This window comes from Cryptotermes secundus, unplaced genomic scaffold (genome assembly GCF_002891405.2).
Source record: "Cryptotermes secundus unplaced genomic scaffold, Csec_1.0 scaffold1182, whole genome shotgun sequence".
In the NCBI taxonomy this organism is placed as follows: Eukaryota; Metazoa; Arthropoda; class Insecta; order Blattodea; family Kalotermitidae; genus Cryptotermes; species Cryptotermes secundus.
Window position 1 is genome coordinate 299,035 of NW_019737098.1, and position 23,897 is coordinate 322,931.

General features: G+C 41.7%; 1 protein-coding gene across 4 annotated transcripts in view; it reads right to left on the minus strand.

Moving 5' to 3' along the window:
- LOC111870215 (LIM and SH3 domain protein Lasp) overlaps positions 1-23,897 on the minus strand; it is a 73,182-nt gene that overhangs the window by 21,539 nt on the left and 27,746 nt on the right. For all 4 annotated transcript variants that reach the window (XM_023862320.2, XM_023862319.2, XM_023862321.2 and 1 more), the window contains exon 3: positions 2,134-2,218. In XM_023862320.2, coding sequence (XP_023718088.1) covers positions 2,134-2,218 — 85 coding nt within the window. The remainder of the gene's footprint in view (positions 1-2,133; positions 2,219-23,897) is intronic.

Here is a 23,897-nt window from a genome sequence, read left to right on the forward strand (position 1 = left end):
GATATGGAGAATCCATATTAATTCCACGTTAATGTTACGTTAGTCTGTACTTAACTACGTATTTCACTAAAAATGCAACATTTTAACTCGGTTTTTGGTAGATTTTTATGTGACTAACATAAGGCTACTGTGGAAGTGCCCATTTTGGTTACGACATTCGTTTATAACGACACTATTTTTAGGTCCCTTTATTTACGTTATAACCAAGTTCTACTGCATATATTAGTAAAACAAAATAAACTACACACATGGTACCATAGTTGTTTGAGGCACTACGCTACAAGCCCAAAGGTCACAGGTTCAATTCTGAATGAGGTCACTGCATTTTTCACTTGACGTAATCCTTCTGGCTGCACTATGGCCCTGGGGTCGACTCAGCCTCTAACAGAAATAAGTACCAGGAATCTTCCTGGGGGTAAAGGGTGGCTGGCATGTAAGGCTGACAACTTCACTGCCATCCGTGAGCCAAATGTCTAGAATATGTGGGCGCCTCAACATCTTACAACCCTACAGGCCTCCAGGGACTGTTACAGGTATAGTATTACCTTTTTTTTTCTTTACATACATCATACACAGAAATCATATCTGTAAAAAATAAACCACCAGGCTAGGCATGACCACAGTTGCCACCTGATGGAGAGAAAAAGAATGAAAAAGAGTCAATCCTTCTCTTTTGAGGGGGCATGGGAAATATGGTAAATCATTCACAGTTATGAGATTATCTTCATTTCAATAATATGAATGTTCTCTTAGAGTATATATGATGTACTTCCTTACTGCAAAGAAATAAATTTAGACGTTATTATTTATTTATAATAATCATCAGTTTTACTATATTCCTGTACTGTCATTATAAAATATTACGGTGCATGATGAAATATCCAGTCTGCACGCAAACCCTTTTGTAAAATAAGCATGATTATTTTCAGTCGTATTTGTTTATTTAATGTTTATTAAATAATACAATCAGCTGCTCAGAGTACACTGTTGAACTGTGGGATTACTAGTGAGAGGATGTGGAAGGAATCACTTTACATTTCCAGGAGTGTCTATGGCGTAACTTTCAAACATACATTTTTGAGAAAATCTGTCAACAGCCTAACCTGACAAATGTACTAGTGGTTTGTCTGATTGAAGATGGAATGGTTCAATGTGCCATCTTGTATTAACTGTTGAAGACAATGGAACATCAGAGTGTGAGATTTGAAATTCAAACATAGTATCCCTCACCCACCAAAAAATCAACTATGTAGGCAACAAATACCGTTCACAGCGCAGTGTTTCCTGGTACAAGAGGATCAAACTTTCTTTTCTTCACTTGGATTGCCCAAGTGAATGAGGAAAACCTGACAAAACTTGGGTCAAAATTATCCCCACTTCCATTAAAAAATTTAAGCCTGTGTTCACTCTTCCGTGAGATAATTTTAAATGCAGCCTTAAAATCAGTTTTAGAAGAATGTATTTAACAAATGCAATGTTACACAGTCGGGGCACGCGGTAGCGTAGTTGGTTGAGGCATTATGCTACAAGCCAGAAGGTCACAGGTTCAAGTCCCGATGAGGTCATTGGATCTTTTTCAAATTGACCTTATCCTTCCAGCCGCACTATGGCCCTGGGTTCAACGCAGACTCTACCAGAAATGAATACCAGGAATTAATTAAATAATTTTCCTGGGGGGTAAAGCGCGGCTGGCGCGTAAGGCTGACAACCTTACCGCCAACTTTGAGCCGATTGTCTAGAAAATGTGGGACCCTCAACGTCTCACAACCCTATGGGCCTTCACGGCCTGTTACAGGGATAGCTTTACTTCTTTTTTTTACTTACTTTAATATTACACAGTCTTCAAATTGTTAAGCCAATTTACACACACTGTTTTCCCATACAATAACAAAGAAATAGTAGAAATATTAACTAATATCTTCATGGCATTAACAAACCTGTACTGTCCAGATAGACTCGAAAGGATTTTGACGATGGTGTGTACTGTACTTCTTTTGGCTTATTTTGTCTTTTATATACCAGACGATGGATGAAGTCCAAAATAAGCAAAAAGAAGTACTGTACTGTCCAATTTCATAACCATATGGAGGCAGAACATTTCCAGGGAAAAATTAGTGCTTTACTTCTACTTACATTTGACTGAATTCTTGTGTTTTCTGCAATTCGTTTCAGTTCTGGTGTTTCTGCCATTGTGGTTGCCTTTGCTTTTGGGATGTGCCTGCAAGTAAACGGAGGGAAAACATTTGAATCCATAACAATATATTTGTCAACAAAACTGTGTATATTGCCTACTGAGCTCCTGTCTAGAAAACCGAAATTAACGGCCGTGGGGATTTTTTTATCATAGAAGAAATATTATAAATACAAAAAAGGCCTAGGCAATGCCCATCCGGCCTTCTATAGAACATTCTTATAAACATCTTATTCTATAAAAGCGGTAACCCCGTGATTCTTAATATAGATCTTAACTAAAATCTGAGAGTATACTGTTAATAATCAGTACAATTACTTCTTTTAATTTTCTTACATATCTATTTTATATAAATGTAGGAATGTTGCTTATGAAGTAACCGACGCCTTGCAAAAAAATTTTTTCTTCTAGCCTTAAGAGCTCTATAACTGACTTTGGGTATTCTTTTTTGTTGTTCTCAAACAAAATGTCCATCATTGTTGCCCCCCTATCCGCTAAAGTTCCTACTAACTTCGTCAACAAGCGGCGGTCGCTCAGTTGATATAGTTCGCTTGCGGACTCAAGCCACAGAGTTTAGTTTTTTAGTAAATAGTTCAATTATATATGTGTTGAATGATAGAATGATTAGTAAATAACGAACTGCTTACTTGCAGTGTTTATAAAAAATACTGCAGTGTATTACTGGGAAACAACTGCAAACAAACAGGTCTCCACATTAACAAAGCAACGTGCAACAGTGGTGGTACTGTTGGAAACGGTGTTTTCTATGATGATCCGTGCCGAGGCAGGTTCGAATACCTCCACAGCAGCCCTGCGAGTCGCAGGATGTTACACAAGAACTACGACCATAAGTGTTCAGTTGAAAAAAAAATGGTCATGGGTCTCAAGGGGCTTGACACCAAGAAGAACTGACTGGCGGTAAACCGCCAGTCGTAGGGTAACTCCGACTCTGAGGTCAGGAAAATATAAAGAGGCTTTAACTTTGCGGTAGTCAAGCTTACAACCGTTTAAATAGCTAAGCTGCCGCTGTAGCATAAAATATGTAAGATAGGCACGATCTGTTTTGGAAAGCCTGTACTGATGGAGGACTTGCATATAGTGCAAAAGGAAAAAATTTCAATAACATGCTATATGTGCGATACGTATGCTTGGCGAAAGGACAAGCATATTTATAAGAGACAAATCCATCTTCTCGTCAGATAAGGTGTTACTTAAGGACTACAACCACAAGGGTTCTGTTGAAAAAAAAACATTTGGTCATGAGCCTCAAGGGGCTTGGCGCCAAGATGAAACGATTGGCGGTACATTGCCCGTCGTAAAGTAAATTTGACTTTGACTGAGTTACGTTGTCCAGTTGTTGGAATTGTGGGATCTGTCAGACGGTAAGGACGTAAGCGGACAGTATTAAAACCCGGCAACAGGAAACGACTAGTCAAGACTAAAAAGACTCTGTGTGCTGTAGTTACGTGATATTTGGGGTGTGTAACTCAGTGAAACCGTTATAATTACTTGTAGTTTCAACCCATAAGTGGTCAATAAATCCAATTATTCAAAACCCCTTCGAGAGTCACTCTAACACATGACAGTAAAATGATTTATGACATACACGAAAAGCACATTTATGGCCTTTTTGTAAAGTGGGCTTCATGAGTATTATGAGTCAATATGGCTGCAAACTGGAATTGCGTGACCCTAGATAAAAGTCTTCCACATCAATCCCAATAATTAGTTGCTGATACTAGTCATAGGCAGACATTCATAATCTTACACAAATTTGTTCAGGGCCCTGAAATATAAAATTTTACTTGTCAAATGTAAACTAATATGGGCAGGTCGTTTATTGTTGTATCATAAGTACTTTATTATTATTGTTATTAGAGGGGGTGGGTTTCCCCATGCACTTAGACCAGTTATTGGTCCACTGTGCGTCCCCCTTTAATTTCTACTGGTGCGTGCTATCAGCCCCGTTCAGCCAACGAGGTCGGCCCTCGGTANAGTACTTAAAATGTTGCAGTTACAAATGCCAGTCTTGATATAGAAGGTAAATTTGCCCTGCCGCTTAGTTAAGTACCACAGAATGGAAATGCAGAGAAGCAGAGCTACGCCTTCACACATTCTTAATCTCTATGAAGAAAGCCAAATCCCAGAAGACTGCTTTCTTCATAGTCACCGCCGTGANCGCCTTCACACATTCTTAATCTCTTGACACTAGATGGATGTGTGGTCAGGTTCACGCTCCGACCATTTTACCCTCAGGGAAGGGGTCTCTGGTACCCAATGGATAAAAGCCTACCTGGACACAGTAACGGAGAGAAAAATACCTTCCTTCTACCAAGCCTCTAATTCCGGCCGTCCTTCCCGCAACTTGGTAGCTTCTCATTCATTTTACAAAGAATGGACGAATAGCAGAATGGCATAACGAACTGGAAAGGGTGTGGAAAGAAGCGGTCATGGCCTAATCAAGATATTATCCCAGCACTGCCTGGGGGGACTTCGGAAAACCATGAAAACCTCAGTCTGCAGAGCCGGCGTCCAGCCCAGATTCGAACAGTGAACTTCTTGAATATGTCTAGAGCGTTAGCATTACAGGTGTGCAGCCTACTCATTCTGACTGAACTACCCTGGCCTGTGTTCTCACTTAAGAGGTACTATCTCGGCACTTGCTTGGAGCAAATGACAAAATCCACAAAATACCTAATTCAGAATTGCCTATTTTCAGACAAAGACCTGAATCCGTAACCTCCCGAGTACGAGGGGTTGCACTGACTTGACCGAGACGTTGAAGCTGACATTTGTTCTTATTTTAATCTTGCACCACAGGTTCGAGTTGAATAGTCTGATTAATAAGGCACACAGCATTTAATATAAAGCTTTAAATTGTGGAATTCTCTTACCGTAGTGACTAAACAGCTGACAACTTGTCAACGAACATTTAACCTATGCACCTTCAATAAGAAACCCGTTAAGCTGGTTAAGTTTATTGACCTTTCTTTCACACTACCATTCACAATAACACTTTCGTATTTTTATTATAGAGATAAATGATTAGAGATCTCCCTTTAGCATCATAAAAGGGGGGAATAATAATGGTTCCCCCAAATGCCAACTCAACAAGAACACAATAGTTCAACACCGCGCGACAGAACAAGTATGACAGAAGAACTAATTGCATAATGGATACAACAGCTTGCTTCCTGAGCTTGGAATACATTTAACGCAGACACGTCCGTATGTCAAACTGTTATTGCTTAGGCTAGGAACTTCGCTGGATTTTAGTCTCTTGAGCCTAGAGAACACAAAACTGATGAAAACTGAAGAAAAAGAGAACTGACGGGACTATTTCTGACTGTGGTTAAAGGAACTCGAAAAAATATGTAGGTATTTACCAGCCCGAAGGAGAGAGTAATTCCAAGACTCCAGCAAATTATGAATTTCTTCTCATGCACTGAAGAGAGCAAGCTCATACGCGTTTGCTTTAACAAACTGGGTGTGGCTTGCGCAAATTGGAATGCAAAACTTTTTAAGAGAAAGAAGAAGAACTATTACAATGATTCAGCAACGAAAAAGGAATTGATAACTAAATATATTAAGAAGGGCATCAGAACTAACATTCAGAGACCTACTGAACGCTCCGGAACAAAATGGTTCCGCCCAGTGCTGGAGGAAACGAAAGAGAAAGGGGGAGAGAGAACTGAGAACTGGGAAGAAATTAATAACAAAAGATTGTGGTAAGGAAAAAAAGAAAAAGTTGGAGACCTCAACCTTCGCCAGTATAAAACGGAAATTATGCTAGAAGAAGAAAATTTACAAAGGAGATCCAAACTCGACCAGAAGTGTGCTTCAGTTCGAAAGTCAGCCAAATTCCATACAATCAATATCCACAAGTGATGCAGAAAATGGCATCCATTATGGCTATACCTCAGGCGACAACCGTACATTTGAATACTGGGACCAAGCAGTCTTCGAAACCTTCTACATGCTGCAGCGCTTTCGAATCCAGGCACCTAAGTCTGAAATGAATCAAACTACATAATAGGATGCGTGCGTGACCTTCCCAGTACCCGCTGACCCTGAAAATAACCTGCTCCTCTCATTAACGTTAAGAGGAACAAACCAGCTTCGATCATGATCAATATTGCGCATTGAAAGGAAGAAAAATGTCAACGCTTCCAAATTCCAAATTCCGAAACCGACACTTGAGGTTGCTTTACTGGAGGAGGGGGGGGGGGAGAAGCACGAAGAAAGTTCTGCGTCCGAAGAGAAGCTGTGTGGTGATGCTCTATTGGCGAGAGAAACAGATCCTTCGGCGAAGAAGAACCAGTTTTCAAAATTAGGTCGACGTGCTGAGAAAGAAAGAATAAAGCCTAATTCATGCTTATGTGGTAACTCGCCATACACACGAATACAAGTTTGTTCTATAAACTGAAATGAAAAACAACTGTAACAACAAAAATGTTAACTTTATTTTGTGCAGGGGCTTATTTAATTCTCTTCGGCGGACAGAAAAACTGCAAGACTACAGCACCCCTAACTTTCACATTCATTTACTTCCTGAGGAAAACGAGATACGGGATATGAGAGCAGGCGGAACTCCAATTCAGAAACTGCCGAACCTCGGAAAGAGTTACAGAGTGGAAGTAATACCGGGTTCAAAAACTGATCCAGAGATAGACTGTCCTGAAGTTTTCGCAGTTTTCCTTAATCCTTCTAATAGACTGTCCTGAAGTTTTCGCAGTTTTCCTTAATCCTTCTAAACAACTTCTGCAATAACAGCATAAAACATACGATAACATTTTTTTTATTGCTAGTGGGGTGGGACTAAGTCCCTTGCACTGCGGCCACTTCTGGCCTATTGTACCAGCCCCAGATGATAGGTGAGGGTGATTGTGGAGCAATTGCTGGAATGAAGATTGGCAGGGGAAACCGAAGTACTCGGAGAAAACTTGCCCCAGCGCTACTTTGTCCACTACAAATCCCACTTGACCAGACCCGGGATCGACTCCGGGGCGCGGCGGTGGGAAGCCAGCGACTAACCGCTTGAGCTATGGCGCGGCCTTACGATAACATCTTTCTTCGTATTTTCCAAACCATCATTCGCAACCGCCATTCCATCCGACCTATGGAGTTATACAATCAAGAATCAATGAACAGCACCAACCTGACGGGGCTAGAACTGGAGACAATTACTTGCTTTTCTTCAGTTTTTATTTTGCTTCATTCTATTTGTGGCAAGAGTGACTGCCTATGAGAGAGTATAACAGTATACGCAAACATGGTTTGGAAGAAATTATTTCATCAAGAACTCAGTAAGATCAGATTTCAATTTAATCAAAGACTAAATCCAGAATTAGGCTTTAAACATATAAATACTGTTTTAAACTCGCTAAAATGCAAATTATTTCAACTGCAGTTCAAAATGTTATCTTCGGGCTTACTGACACTGGAATCCCTTCTGCATGAGAAGTGGGGCTTCTTGCCATACTACGGCACCTTAAGGACATTCTCTATACAAACTTCCGCGGAATTCATCAGGCAGCTTAACTTGTGAATAAAACAAAATCCAACGTCACGTCTTGCCAGCGTGAACCACGCTTTCAGTAGAAATGAGGTATACAATTTAGTATTAAGAGAGAGCACATTGCTTACGGCAGGAAATGTAAGAAAAAGAAAATATATAGAAGATGGTGAGTGTGGAGCTACCGTGTTCCCGACATTACATTTAATAGGACGTTACGTTGCACGTTTTGGAAATCTGTGAACGAAACACCAGGTTCGAACACCAGCCCGGGCTACTATTTCGAATTTCTGTGCTAGGATGGATGGAAGTAAATTCAAAAGTACAATGTTAGTGTTACCTCTAATTAAACAATGTCACATCACACGGGGCAAAAACACAGAGAACAAGGAACGAAAGGAAGTAGGCTACATACATCGTTATACTTCTGTAACTGAATTTATTGTTCACCATTTATACATGTCGCTACTCCAAACCTTATCGGTGTTGCTGGGGAGGGGGGAGGTTCCGGTTTCAGTTCGCTCCTGAAATATTCTCTGTCGTCTCATAAAATTTAACTAGAAAAGAAACATTTGGCGATGAAGCAATCGGAATTTAAGCCAGCAGCACAGTTTCTTCACGTACGTAAGTAACAAAATACTAATTGAATTCTCAACCTTTTCCACAATTGAAATAACAGATGTTCGTGCTACAAACCAAAATGAAGCCGAACGAAATTTGAAACGAATAAAACGAGTGTTCCCAGTTCTATTCCCATCAGGTTAGTACTGTTCATTTGCTCTTGACTACATAACTGCACAAGTCGAATGGGATGGTCAGGCTTAAAAGGATTAATTAAGCATGACAACTTAGGGGGAGCAAATGTACAGCATCACACATTCTTAGCCTCGTCACTAGATGAAGCAACTTCTCGATTCAACTGCTCTGCTCCCGGTCAAAGAACCCCCTGACATACAATTTAAGGAAGGCTGAGCAAGCCCCAGGGCCTTCCGGAATGTGGTGGCGAAGAAACACTGCCGCCCTGTCGCGAATCAAACCCCGATGACCAGTCTATAACCTAGCTATTAAACTGACAGATCTCGGCTCTCCTTCATGGGCTTCCAATAACAATTAACGGCGCCCTGAGTGCAGTTTCATTTACGGAACGCAGTACAAAGCTAACTTCACTCATTCTGAAATAACAGCCAAGTCCAAGGACTGGAGTTCTTGTACAGTTAACAGCAGCTCAGCTACTCAAGAAATCCGCAGCCTGTAATGGAACCCAAAGATCTAATAACGCGTTCACAACAGTCAGCCATTGGTCCTTATCTTGAGCCAGATGAATCCAGTCCACACCCTCCCACTGTAACCGGGGGTCATTTTTCCCAAGCCGGGATGGCGACCCCCAGAATAGGGACCACTGGATATGGTGTAACTGCATTACAATATACTGATTAACGCGATATCTTACACGAATCACAAACGCCGATAGTGTCTAGGGACACTTCTGTGCGATAAATATTTAGCATGTTAACGCTCGAAATGGAGCATAATGCCACGTAACCAGGCATGTCTTCACGTAAAGTGGTCGGTACACTTGTCCGATCCAAATGTGAAAATCAAATGGATAGGTATTTCGTAAAATTCCCGAATATCCAACATCACGAAAATTTGTCCAGTGGCAGTCAAATTCCTTCGTGCGTTAGGACGGACCAGTGACTGCTCCGCAGGGTTGCGAATGCGCCTAAAAAGGGAACGGAAATCTGCCCCACCGAGCAGGGCGTGACCATGAGAAAAAGAAACTATCAGACCACTGACAAGCCAGGCACTGAGGAAAGTTTGTTTCGCTAACCCCAAAACTGCCTGCGGGTTGACACACCGATCAGCGATATGAGTCTGTACTTCGAGCCTAGTGGACCCGAAATATATGCAACATTTTAAATAACGCAGATAGGCATGGACGTAAAGCTCACCTCGCCACTAGATGGAGGTAAACGAGGGCAAAACTGCGTGTCAAAAGTGTGTCAAGTGTGCTGCTTGTATAACTGCAGTTACGCTCTACGCAAAATATGTGCGAACCATTCCCAGCAAAACAGATACAATCTTATACCTCATTATTTCATTCTGCGAAAAGTGAAACGACGCGAAACACTGTCAAGCTTACCTTATTACATACAGCCGTTAAATGAAACCGAAACGTTATGACACTAATTCAGCAGGAAAACTAATTTCAATTCTAAAGCAACAATTCGTTCTTCATGAACGAAATCCTTACAGGTTTATATATACAGAAGCATAAGCCCTGAGTTATCTCGTTTTGTAGAACTCAATGTTAGCAATTACGGAAAGGCCGTGCCATAGCTCAGGTGGTTAGTTGTTTGTTAGTTAGTTAGTTCGAGCCGAGGTCAGGTCACGTGGGATTTGCGGTGGATAAAGTGGCACTGGGGCAGGTTTTCTCCGAGTACTTCGATTTCCCTTCTCAATTATCATTCCACCGACTGCTCCACATTCATATTCAGTGAAATCGTGATTCTGCTTATATGAGCAAATGTACGGATGCGTTATCTGCGGAAAGAGTAGACAGAGATGGCAACTATTTCAAAGGATCCGCCGTTTTGTCGCATTTAAGAGCATTTAGGACAGGCATGTCAAACTCAACTTGTACAGAGGGCCACCTCGGCCGTACAAATAATAGTCCAGGGCCGCACTTCAAAATAGAAATATACATTAGATTTTGATACAAGGAAATTTAATTCTATTTATTATTTAGGAATAATTTCAATATAATTACCTAAAGTCACATATCTTACAGTTTTAAAAAGCAAGAGAATGCCATTTTTGACAAGTATCAAACAGCTTTTCAATATGTAAAAAGAGAGATTACACAGGAAATTATGTTAGAAATAGCAAAACACTGAATTTCCTGCAGCCTGCTAATTTAGTATGTCTGCGTACACTTCTTGTCTTCTGGTCTGTTGGAAAATTGTCTTCACAAAAAATATTTCTACTAAAATTTTAATATTAATTTCAATATCAATTAGCTCTAAAAGTTGAGGGGCCGCATGTTTGACACGGCTGGTTTAGAATAATGTGCGACTATGTATTAACACACGGGAATATTACAAAATTTACGTAGAAAAATAAGGTGTATGGTAGTAATGCCAAACAAGGTGAAAACTGTGTATCAGTGTTCATTTTATATTTGGGGGCCAAATCGCTTATCCACCGATCGTCATAATAAGTACAGTTGTGACTGAAAGAAATTATCTGAGTTGTCCAGTGAACTAAACAACGACCATCATTATGTTCTACTGCGAGCTGAAGAAAATGAAAGAGTAAGAATTTTTGACAAATTTTGTTTTTATAAGTAATCTCTGCCCCCCCCCCAAATCCTTCTGTAGGAGTGGCGCGTAGCGCATACCGTTATTATATTAACATAAATGTAGCTATTCTTCCGGAATTTTTCACGTCGCTGCCATGAGGTACTTTTGACGAAGTATGTTCTTTTTTAACATTTTCCCATCGAAATTTCAAGGGGGCTCTTTGTTATTAAATTATAATCTACAAACAGAAAATGCATATAACCACATAACTGGCAGTTTCCGTATCTAGCCGTGGAGCCATCCTAAGCACAGCTATTTACACACGTGTGTAGGTAAATACAGAACCATGCAAGGCACCAACGCTCACTCTGCTTCCACATACGTGTATTTGGGTTGCTGGGCATACATCGCCGATTTCTAAACACCATGCACACAGGTTGTCTGTTTCAGAACCACCCTAAACCTGTAACGCGAGCAAACAGTACTACCGTTTGCATATATGAAAAAAAAAATATTAAAGACGTTTACCAAATAAATCAACTATCTCACTTCATGGAGAACAATCCTTCTTAAGAAACTGACAGTGCTCAGTCAAGAAACTTCCCTTTTATGGCATACGAAGGTTCAAGGTGTCGCCTCTGGACCCTATTCTGAGCCATGTGAGTCCAATCCATGTTAGACCACCCCACTTCTCTAACATCTGTTTCAAACTTCCCACCTACGCGAAGGCTTCCAAGTGGTCTCTTTCTTATCTTCATGCCTTTCGACCGAAATCTATACATTTAGCATCGCTCACATGCGTGTTACACGCACCGCCTTTTGGTCGTCATAATAATGGTGAACTTGATGAAGAGTGCAAATTATGAGTTTCTCGTTAGGCCAATACAACATTATCCAGTCTCCCGTATTTTCCTTCTCTCAGGCCAAATACCTTAATCTCTCATAACAAATCATCACCGCTACACAATACCTTTTGTTCATAATATTTATGCACTTTAAATTTCCAAATTCTGAAGAAAACGAGCCCCAGTTCCATACATTCTAGTCGGAGAGTATTAACTCTTTCTTGTTAAGCTCTTTGCTAAGTCGAAGACAGGAAGAGAAATGAGAGAGATAGGATCTAGACAGCAGATCAGAAAGAACAGATGTTAACCCTTTAAATCCTGCAGCACATCTAAATAACGCATAAAAGAAATCAGTCACCACCTCACCGAAAATACACTGCTTCTCCATTATAAAGACCCATCTTTAATGTTGTTGTTAGCTGATCATTCTGAGAATCATACGAAGCTCGCAATTACATTGAATGGGCAAAGTGAAGAGTCTTTCGTGTTAAAAGCTTGGGGCGCATACAGTAACCACCGCGCATCAAAGGGATAAATCCAAGGAGAGAGACTCGTGAACAACTCAACAGCCTCAAACTCATATGAAGGCCAGCCAATTGAGAAGAAAATTTTCGGCTTGACGTGTGTGAGTCGAGACCCACACAGAGTGTAATACTGTTACCTTCGCCATAGTGTTCTGTGCAACAGGTATCTGGCACTCTTTCCACAGGGGTAAAACAGCTGCAGGGTGAAGTTAACTGCTATCTCCGTCCAACGCTTGGTCTTTATATCACTTTCCCTATATGACTTAACCTAACTTCTGTCAGGTGTCTGGTGTTATTCGGAAATATGCATCAAAAGATTAAAACTGAACTAGCTGTACCCAGCGTAACTTATGCCGTTCTTCCAGATCTTAATTAAATATCAACGCATTTTTATGTATTTATTCATATATTTCACTGCCAACTTTGGCGGATAGATGGTGTGGCGTGGTCAGCGCAACGGATCCCCACGGCCGTTAATCTCGGTTTTCTAGACCGGAGCCGCTATTTCCTTGAAATAGCTCCTCAGTTATCCTCACGAGACTGAGTAGACCCCGTTCCAAAACCACTACTTCTCAGAAAATCTGGTAGCGCTGGGAGTCGAACCCGGGACCGCTGGATCTGTAGCCAGGAACTCTGACCACTAGACCACAGAGGTCTACTGTGGAGATAATATTCCTGTGGGGGGGGGGACACCGCGACTAGACCACATAGGCGCACTAATTTGGCCGACAAGCGGCGGTTGCTCGGTAGGTATAGTTCGCTTGCAGCCTACAGGCCACGGAGTTCTTTTTATTCATATACTTCACTGTAAAGCACAATTATCAACCTCGTTCACCTCAGACTGAGTCAACTGATCGAATTCTTGAGACAGCAATATATGGCTGCCCGTGACTGAATACAAGCTTCGAAAGGTATTCTGTAACTTCTTGATGGTCATTGAAAAATGTCTTCTTTTGAATTCTAAATGCATATTTGAATCATACGGATTCCCGAGGTATGGGAACAGTATCCAAGTGCAATCCATCTACTACACAGACCTTTACGATACGTATTTGGAGGCGTAACTGTCAATCCTGTTGCTCAGCAGCCCTGAAACAGCTGAACTTCGAAAAAGAACTCCGTGTCCTGTAGCCCGCAAGCGAACTATACCGACCGAGCGACCGCCGCTTGTCGGCGAAGTTAGTGGTAACTTTTGAGGATAGAGGGTGTCACGTGGTCAGCGCAACGGATCCCCACGGACGTTAATCTCGGTTTTCTAGACCGGAGCTGCTATATCCTTGAAATAGCTCCTCAATCATCCTCACGAAGCTGAGTGGACCCCGTTCCAGACCCACTACTTCTGGGAAAATCTGAGAGCGCCAGGAATCAAACCCGGGAACTCTGACCACTATACCACAGAGGTCTACTGTGGAGATAATATTCCTGTGGGGGGGGGCACCGCGACTGTAAAAAGGGCTTTGCCAGACCAAGACCTTAGGGAAATTGGGGGTTGGGAGAATCGCGGCAGCTGTTAACATTCTTCATAGTCATAGCTGCATGTTCCTTTACTAAATAAACAAATATTATGTGTAAGCCCAAAGACATTTGACATAAAATAAGACTATAAAAAGATGACCGCTATGGTGATCTAGAAGCTAGAAATAGTTTCGTATATAATTATAGTCCTGCTTTTGCAAATGCGAATTCTTCGTGAGGGTATGGCTTTTCTTTCCGCAAATCAACACAAAGGAAAGTGCGCATACCAGTACGTGAAATACGCGATTGGCAAATCTTGGCTTGGAGCCGGACTGACGGAACTCACATCAGCCTCTTTGTCCATCTGGCCCGTCCTATCGTCGGGGGGGGGGGCATCATTGTCTTATTGTGTTAGGATGCGATGAAATTACTCTCTTGACCCGTAATGCACACATTTTCGGCTTAACATTTTATGTGATCATGATGTTCGATATAGCGCGCCATGTTTGGCTACAATAAACAACAATAACGGTCAGAGCCGGGAGTTTCAATTACCAGTTTCCGGTTTCAAACGAATATCTATCCAGCTTAAACTCAATGGCATCCATGTGAGTTAATATGAAGCAATAAAAGCGTAACTAACTTATCCAGAATGAAGGTTTGAGACGTCGCGTTAACAGAAGCTTAGCAAGATTAGATGGGACGAGTTGAAGGATTACCGTCAACTGGACAAAACTGCAGACAACACAAATTTAATATAGGATACGTTCTTGAACGATGAATTCAAATACGGAAAGATGACTGCATATTTATTTCTAGGAGCTAAAACGTACACAGTATGGCATCACACTTTACACAATCTCTTCAACCATTTCGATGTTTCTGCATGTAATCCAATATAAATTTAATGGATACCAACAGAAATAGGATGTAAGGTTGTGGAATGGACTAAACTTACTCAGGACGGGGTCCAGTGGCGGGATCTTGTGTACATGGATTCCATAAATGGCAGAGAATTACTGCCCAACTGATCCACTGTTAACTTCTCAAGAAGGACCCCACTGCAAGGAGTGTGGTTATTTTGTCAGAACATATATCAGCTGCCTTTCTCACCGCGATGTGTTAAGGAGACTGAGGTTGCATGAGAGTGAAACGTCAGAAGAAGATCTGGACTTAACAAAGAACTATCAAGCGGAGAATACTGTATACCGGTAATATGTCTCAAAATCGCCCATTATGGGGTGGGGAAGTAAGAAATATAACATTTCCGTTGGAAATTCACCGGGAGGAGAACCAACTTAGCTTAGATTGAAGGATACTATTTAAATAATTAACATGTGAAGATGTGAACTGAACTAGCTCAGGACACGACGGCAAACCTGTTCGCGTTATCTGTTGGCCGGCTGCTATGAGAAAACGACACAGCACAAAGTTTGCCTATCAGAATTACGAGACAAGTCCCTCGATCTAGGTGAGCATTTGCTGGGAGGGTCTGGAATTTGTGTGGAACTTAGCATTCACAAAATATGTCCGTCATAATTAAAGAAGTACAACATGCAATTTTATCATACATGTTACGGCTTCACTGTCATATGAATGTTGGCAGAAGCTCGCATATGCCTCAAATATCGCCACAATTCGTGCTGAACCTGACACGACACTACTAGTCGTACAAAAGTGAAAACCAGTGACTTCGCTTTGATTGCCCCGAACATTTCCATACCATTTGCTGACGAGGAGGCAGCGACAATATCGAGTGTGCAAAAATGGGGGGGGGGACTTTTTGTTTATTTCTGGGTCCCCGTTTATAGGTCTATTGTTGTGTTTGATGAAGCAACCCGAGGAGCTTATCCATCTCCGCATTAATCTGAGGGGAAACAGTGTCTAATCCACGAAAGAAGAAAATTATCATACTAAGTAACCTCCGCACAGATGTGACCAGCTGCGAGTAAAATGGTGATATGATTACAACATGGAGGACAAATGTGAACATATCGGCGTCTAGTTGCGTTCAAAATCGCAAGTTCCTTGGTCTTTAATGTAAATATTTATAACGGTCTTATTTTCATCACACTCAACAATCAGGTCGACGTGAAAATAATGGCGTCACAATTTCGCGGTCCTGTAAACTGCCCTATAATTGTAAGGCTGTCCCCAATTTAATCATAAAGATCAAACACGGCATATGACCTTCGAGGCAAGCTTAGTCACAGGCCAACTCTACCCCACGTAACAGCTGTTCTACTTCCAGAACGAGTTACCGCCGCAACTCGTCAAGGATAGTCAAGAAACATTTTACAGGCTGCAGTTTCTTTCAGCGTCAACAGAAACTCGCCCACGTAAAAGATGGCGAGTGAAATACTACCTACAAATGTAACATTAAGCGACAAATTTGTCAGAGTAAGACATGGTATGCGATGACTAAAACAGGCACGCAGTAAATCATCAGAAGAATTCTTCTTACACGCCACTGAGGGTGGTTCCGCGCTTCCTACAATACTCATACAGTGACCATATAACTTTACTTTTAATTTGCTGTAAGGATTAGCAAACCGAAAGATTGACGGAATAACTAAGTTACTCCCATTATTAATTAATTAAATAATTCATATTCCTGTTGCTCCCACGGGGGAACTGGGCATCCGTGAAACGCCTCGTTTCACTTCAGTTTCTTAATCTTGTAGACAGTCGGCAGGACCATTTGGACGGGGGATCAGCACGTTGCAAGGCCAGCGGCCTCCGTAGTCTAGGGGTAACGTTCCCACCTCATGACTCATGGTACGCGGGTTCAAACCCGGCGGAGGTCGTGGAATTTTTAAGGGCGGAAAAATTCAGGGAACAAGTCCTCCGGGAGGGAGTTTCCAATGTCTCTCATAGATGGGGGAAATATCACGTACCGACAGCCGACCTCGTCGGCTGAACGGGGCTGATAGCACTCACCAGTATCGGTAGGGTATGGCGACAGTAGAAATTAAACGGGGACGCACAATGGACCAATAACTAAGTGCATGGGGAAACCCACGCCCTCTAATAATAATAATAACAATAATAATAACGTTGCAAGGCCGCTACCTGCTACCTGCAGAGGCCAACATAAGCGAAGAATAAACGTACACAAACATCCATGCCTCAAGCGGAATTCGAACCCACGACCCCAGTGTTCGAGGGGGTCTTAGACCGCGCGGCTACTGTGACCGGCAAGTTACTCTCACTCAGACAAACCAGCTGAAAATTCTGCGCATGTTCATTTACTTTGCACTTCTGTGAATAAATCGCAATGTTTACAAATTATAAATAGATTAGTATTTATTTTATAATGCAAACAGCCAACACAGTTTCGAAGGAGAAGACTGCATTCTTCGGATGCCTGACCTATAAATTTACTGATTTGCCAATGACTGCGTCCAGCAAAAGTCGACAAACATCGCGAGTCCAGACAAGCTTTCTGGCTATCTCTTATCAAGCAAAATCACGTGCGTTACAGCCACTAAACCCTTCTTACTGAAAGAACGGCAACGGAGGGCAATTTATTGTCAACCACTGCCAGAAACAAAAGTTAAGAGTCGCCATTACGCCCCGCCTCACGCCGACTGCCTGCAACTTTCACCTTCTCAAATCCTTCACTAGGTTTTTGCATGCCCTTTCGTTTACGTGCAACAATTCTGACCTACTTGCAGCATTCATCAGTCCATTCCTCAATGTACAAAGACGTCCACACAGAGACGATGCTGCAACACAGTGCAGATGTTCAATAACTCAACGACAGTTACCACTCAGCCAGCCAAGAAATTCCCTGCCTTCATGGAACCAGAAGGTTGATTACTGTTAATGTATGGCACTGGACCGTACTTTCACCTAGATGAATCCCATGGACAAAACCACACGGCGTCACATTCCAGAATAATCCAATCTACATCGTTCCAGTCCACATACTCGCACATTATTTCTTTGAGACGTTTAATATTATCTTACCACCTATCCTATGTCTGGAAGCCAGAATAGTTTATTCGGTATTGCGACTAGGATACGGGCAGGACGACTGAGGAATCGGGGTTCGATTACAAGGAGAAGCATAACGTCCACACCGAAAGTGGCGCCCACCCGGCCTCCTATCCAATCGGTACCGGGGGCTCTCGCAACGGGACCTTACCTTCAGGTTTTCTTAATACGTCGTGAAGATGTGTAATTAATAAAAAATGAACACACAGAAGGTGACGGTTATAATCGGCAATGAAGGAGGTCGCTCTGGGATCGCTGGTTCTGTTTCCAGTCAGGGAACAGATTGATGTATCCTCTTTACAGCGAGTAAAATCCCTATGATTACAGGAAACGAACAATCGAATCGTGGAAGAGAAACTTGGAATACCGGAATCACGGAAGTTACAGGCTCTGGTTCATTTGAAACCAAACGAAATAACACAAGAACAAGGCTTTCATTTATAACGCCTCGTTTTGTAAGTACTGAAATACAGACGTAATATTTTTGACAACTGAAAATCGGAAGAATACTACAGCCGCAGATACACGGAGAAGTCACATTATACATAAGCAGAAAAATAAAACAGCAATAACAACGATCTGAACCACAAGAGGATCATGTATATGAACTATTAAACATCTCGATGTCTAAATTATTCACGTCATACAGACACGATTGAGAGGTACAGAAATGCGTTTTTCGTGGGTATGACACTAGTCTCTATATTCACAACCCCTCACTAGGCTATGAGCAAAAACGTAGCATTTCCATCACAGAACAATCAGAACAAAACTCTGAAACACGGATACAGCATGAAATCCAGGAGCTGGCACCGAACCAATATTATCATTATTTATTTATTCCTTTATCTATTTACGGGTTATTTAGTAAGAAATTCGGTAGTTCTGAAACGATGAATGATTAATAATGAATACTTAACTGGAAATGATATAGAAATGGCCTAATTTTGGGGTACATTTGTCTCCGGGGGACTGAGATAATTAGCGTAATACCTTCTCCTGACATCCGGGTCTCTGGACCGGGGTCTGAAAGAGGTACCTCCTGGATATGGAGTGCTAACCACTCGAACACAACGTTCCGTTTATCTTAATATTTCACTAAACTGAAATGCTAGTTGAAGATCAGAAGCTGAAGCAGGTCTGGCTACCATTTGGACAGCCAGAAGGCTAGAACTGTGACCCTACAGTCTGAGCGACGTCCTACATCACGACATAACATCTTACTTACTATACGTGACTCTCGATGCCGAGTCTCCTACACTGTTCAAGTAAATGAGTCGAGGCCGAGATATCATGAGCAGTACCGACGTACAGGTGATTAAGACATTTCTGCGAAGGTTAGATCCTGATGATGCAGACTGCAACGTATGCTGAAACGCAGGAACAGCTCACATAAGCTGCACTGAACCCCCAGAAGGCCGAAGTTACACAACATACGCGTGTCTGAAGTGTGAGACGCCGTGTGGAACTAAGTGCAAAACCATAAAACATGTAGTGGTCAAAGGATATTCCACACTCTAGCTTCAATAAGTGGCTACTAAAAAGTGCGATGCGTTGATTATAAAAGAATTATGGAATTTCGAACGTTTCAATAAGCTAAAGAAATTGTTTCAAAATTAAGGCATTGGCGCCACAAAGCACTGACGAAGGTTCCCCGATTCTTATACAAGCAATTAAAAGAAGGTTCTCTCTCGCTCCTGGGGTGGTCAGAGATTAGCTGCCTGGACCTATACACAATAATACCTTAGCCCCATTTTATTCACATTATTCGAGATATTACTTTTTATTCTACATTCGTGTTTTCTCAGTTCTCTGATATCCTGCCTCCCTTCATGAGTCTGTGGGCCGGCATTCCAAAATACAGAAATGGCTACACCTTTAGAAATACCGAAAGAAATGTTTCGTCTAGTCTTTCCTATTAAATTCCGGTAACATGACGGAGGTGGCCCTAAGAAAGGTAAGTTAGTTCTTGGCGTTACAATCCGCTTTGGGTCTTAGTACCTTCTGGGCACAATTAGCTAAACTGTTAGAAGGACCAGAAAATCATATCATTAAACAACAATCAGTCATCACAAATCAACATGTTAAAACATGTACGCCCCTAGTGAGATTCTAACCTGTGATATCAGCATCTGAGAGGTCCAGGACAGCACGCCCGCCGGCATCGATAATCTGGGCTCACAGACAAATGCAAAGTTCAGAATCTGACGTGTACCATCACAGAATCTTATTCGTACCCTCACTGTTGGGCACGGATGGATAACTTCTGTTTTGCAAATCATGATAAGTTAAGTCGTGACAGTGCTTGTCTTGGTCACTTGCTTTCTAACCTCCCCCCCCCCATCCATTTCTCCATGTCCATCAGGGAAATACCGTAAGATTCCAAGTCTTCCTTGAAACTGTGACACTTCCTAACCCAAGGTTCATGGCCTCGGCAGAACCATCCTCAGCCACAGAAATATGCATACCTTTACATGAACTATTTAGCTTCCAGTCTGATGGCAGTAACTATGCAACCACTGAAGCTACATACGTAAAATGTTATATGCAGATTCACAGTAAACATATCTATAAATTCTGTATGAAATACTGTTTACTTCTCAATTACAAACATGGCGAAAATGGAAAACATTGAGACTTTTAAATTTGCTATCTTCCGTGATGTAGCGCCGTGTAGTCCGCACATGAGCCGACGTTTTGGAGGAACGTATTACCTCCATCTTCAGGGTCGAAAATCATCCGACAAGAAACCAGCGGGAGCAGGTGGCCAGGCTGTCGCTGATTTCTTGTTCGGCTCACACTATACTACGCTCAACAATACACGCAATCATCCCTTCACGTTAAGCGTAAGAATGCTTCACGTATTACCAACAATACTGAGAGCAGCAGTGGCGGGAATACACTCTCTTTATCTTTACTAAATTAACTTGTCATTAGGAGACAGCGACAAAATATATTGCAATGTTTTGTAAATATCTAACACAACAGAATGACGCTGCCATTCCAAGATAAGAGAGTATATTATAAAATGAAATGGGGCAGAAATAAATTGAAAATTCACAAAAAAAGAATCACAATGCCAAAAATATATGAAGATACGGAGGAGAACTTGTGATTTCTTAACAAGATCTGCACTTCATATTCATTATAACAAACATGTGATAAAATAAAGAAGCTTGTCGTGTTGGCTTGCAAGTTCAGTCATCAATCCCAGGTTCCACAGTTAAACGTTCGGACTGTCACTGCAGCATCAAGGCGAAATAACGGATTTGCGTTAGGTTCACAATGCTAAATGAAGGAAAGGGTATTATTTTTGGTCAGCGAGTTCTAAATTCATCACACTACGAATCACTATTATAGATTACAACTTTACAGCGGGTGAAACTTCGAGAAGCGATGTAATTTATTTATGTTCTGCCATAAAAATACAAAATGCATTGTATATGATTGGATAATCTGTTTGGCAGTTCAACACATGTTCCGTGAGGCGTCCTCAAAATATATAAGAGTATAACATTTTGAGAACTCTGCAAGCGTGTCGCTAGACACTAGCTGAATAACTGTTTCACATTTTCTACTGCGTGGGGAATTACTTTGACCATCCTAGGTCTTTACAAAACCCTTAGAGTAACAGTCACAGGGTTTCAGATGAGGAAAGATCAGTAGGCATGACATTCACTGGCTATAAAATCTTAATACATCTGCATGACGAAACTTCTTTCCCCGCGACGGTACCAGATAAGACAAAGCACATCACGACTAACGATACTGAAACCAAACGAAGTTCAATTCCTGCAGAAGGGAATGAATCACTCACCAGGTTGATATAATCCTCACAGGCCCTGCGTTAAACAACGAGAACCGCACAATGATTTTCTGTGGATGGTATGGCTTTAGTATGGGATGTGCGGATTTTATGTACGTACAAATGGATAGGATCTTAATTTTGTACATTAATGTGTCCGTTGAAATGAAAGTGGGTTTCCTCCTAAAACTATGTGACGTTCAGATATTTTGGTGTGTGTTCCAGCACGGCTCAAATTGCCTCTGCGAAAATGTAACAACAGTTTCTTCCAAAATACGTTTCATTCAACAAAATACTGTATGGAGGTAAAGGTATATTTCTGTATCGCATTTTCCTTATAGTGGCCTCTCAAGTCCCTCAACCGTCGCCATGTATGTAGAATATTCTTCCTTAGAACTGCAGCTACAAATGCCCTTACTTCACTAATGACTTCTGCAGTACGAACAGTCGTAAGGCAATTATCTTTCGTACGCGACACTTCTTGCTTCAAACCGCTTTACTGAACTGTACACTTGCTTACCGTCAGTGCTTTTGAGGCCTGGCCTTTCCCAACAGAATCTGCCGTGGAATTGGTCGCGGCCACTACCTAAGATATGGACTGTAGATTGTGTACGGGTTATAACATGGCTTTAGTTAGGATGCGCCTTCCTTCCTTCCTTCCACAATGCAGATGCAACCACTGCACCGATACCTCTTGTTGTTCTTCTCACTGCTCCCTATGCCTAACGAAGACGCCAGGTTCAAAAATACGGCCTGTACCTTAACTGGACAATTCTGAACATACTCTGAGCTCGTAACTTCTTCGTCCACTAACATATACGTAGATTTCTGAAACGTAATTGTACAGTTGAGCTGAGTGTCTTCAGAAGCGCGAAAGTATGTATAAAACATGAAGTATTTGGTGGTGAATAAGTTGTTAAAGGGCCCCCCCAAACCTTACAATATCAACGACACATCCATGTTGATGCCGCCAGAACTCCTTCCAAGAGGATCAGGGGACAGTCAGAAATATTAAAACTTATGTTTAAGTCATTTAATAATATTTTTAAGGATCGTCCTAAACTTGCGGTTTTTTATAGGGAAAAATAAGTATTTTTTTTAAATAGCTTCAATTCTATCCGGTCTAGAAAACCGAAATTAAAGGCCGTGGGCTTTCGTTGCACTGACCATGCGACACCCTCTATCCGCTAGTTGGCACTAACTTCGCCGATAAGCGACGGTCTCTCCGTACAGTTCGCTCGCGGACTGAAACCACGGAGTTTGTTAGTTTTAGTTTAGCTTAAATTCTCGGTGCTAATACCTTAAACATTTCTCTCTTCTACAATTCTCATTTTAATATTTTTATAATTCAAGACACGGACAACAGACGCCTGTCCTCCGCCCTCCGACGGCGACGATGATCGTATGGCATCTTAAAAAAAAGTGACTGACAGTACGTACAGTAATTAACCACTACGAAACATATTCACCTTGGTGTACAAACATATTGCTCAAGTTCATACATTTACTTTCTAGTTTCTGCAGGTGCCTTCAAATTCTTTATTCAGTGTAAGATTTGAGGCTTTCACGGCGGTGACTATGAAGAAACCAGTCTTCTGGGATTTGGTACCGTGTATATGTGGTGTTAACCGACGTTTCGGAGGAACGTATCGCCTCCATCTTCAGGGTAGAAGAAAAAATATAAGAATTCTGCAAGCGGAGAGACCGTGAGAACCGGTAAAAGCAGACCAGTCTCCTCCGAAACGTCGGTTAACACCATATATATACACGGTGCCAAATCCCAGAAGACTACTTTCTTCATTTTCTTTATTCAATCATTGCGTCCCTTCAGTGAGTTTTATTCTAACGCCCTGCCTACACCTTTCACTTCCTACTCGCATCTGTAACTGATTTATCCGCGCTTTAATATTCGACTCTTTAGAACTTTCACAACCCACAACATTTTAGGTTTAAACGTATCAAGCTGACTAGGTTCATCCTGCCCCCATGGGGATAGGCACTTACTACGTTCTTGCGGCATGCTTCGCCCTTCGCATAATTATGCGTAGCGGACACGTAATGCATAACGCAAACTACGTAAATAATGTCACTGTGGTGTGGTAAACAGAATCTATTTAGAAAGCAGACTGCTTTTACCGTTCTCACGGTCTTGTCGCTTGCAGATTTCTTATACTTTTTCTTCTACCCTGAAGATGGAGGCGATACGTTCCTCCGAAACGTCGGTTAACACCACTTATACACGGTGCCAAATCCCAGAAGAC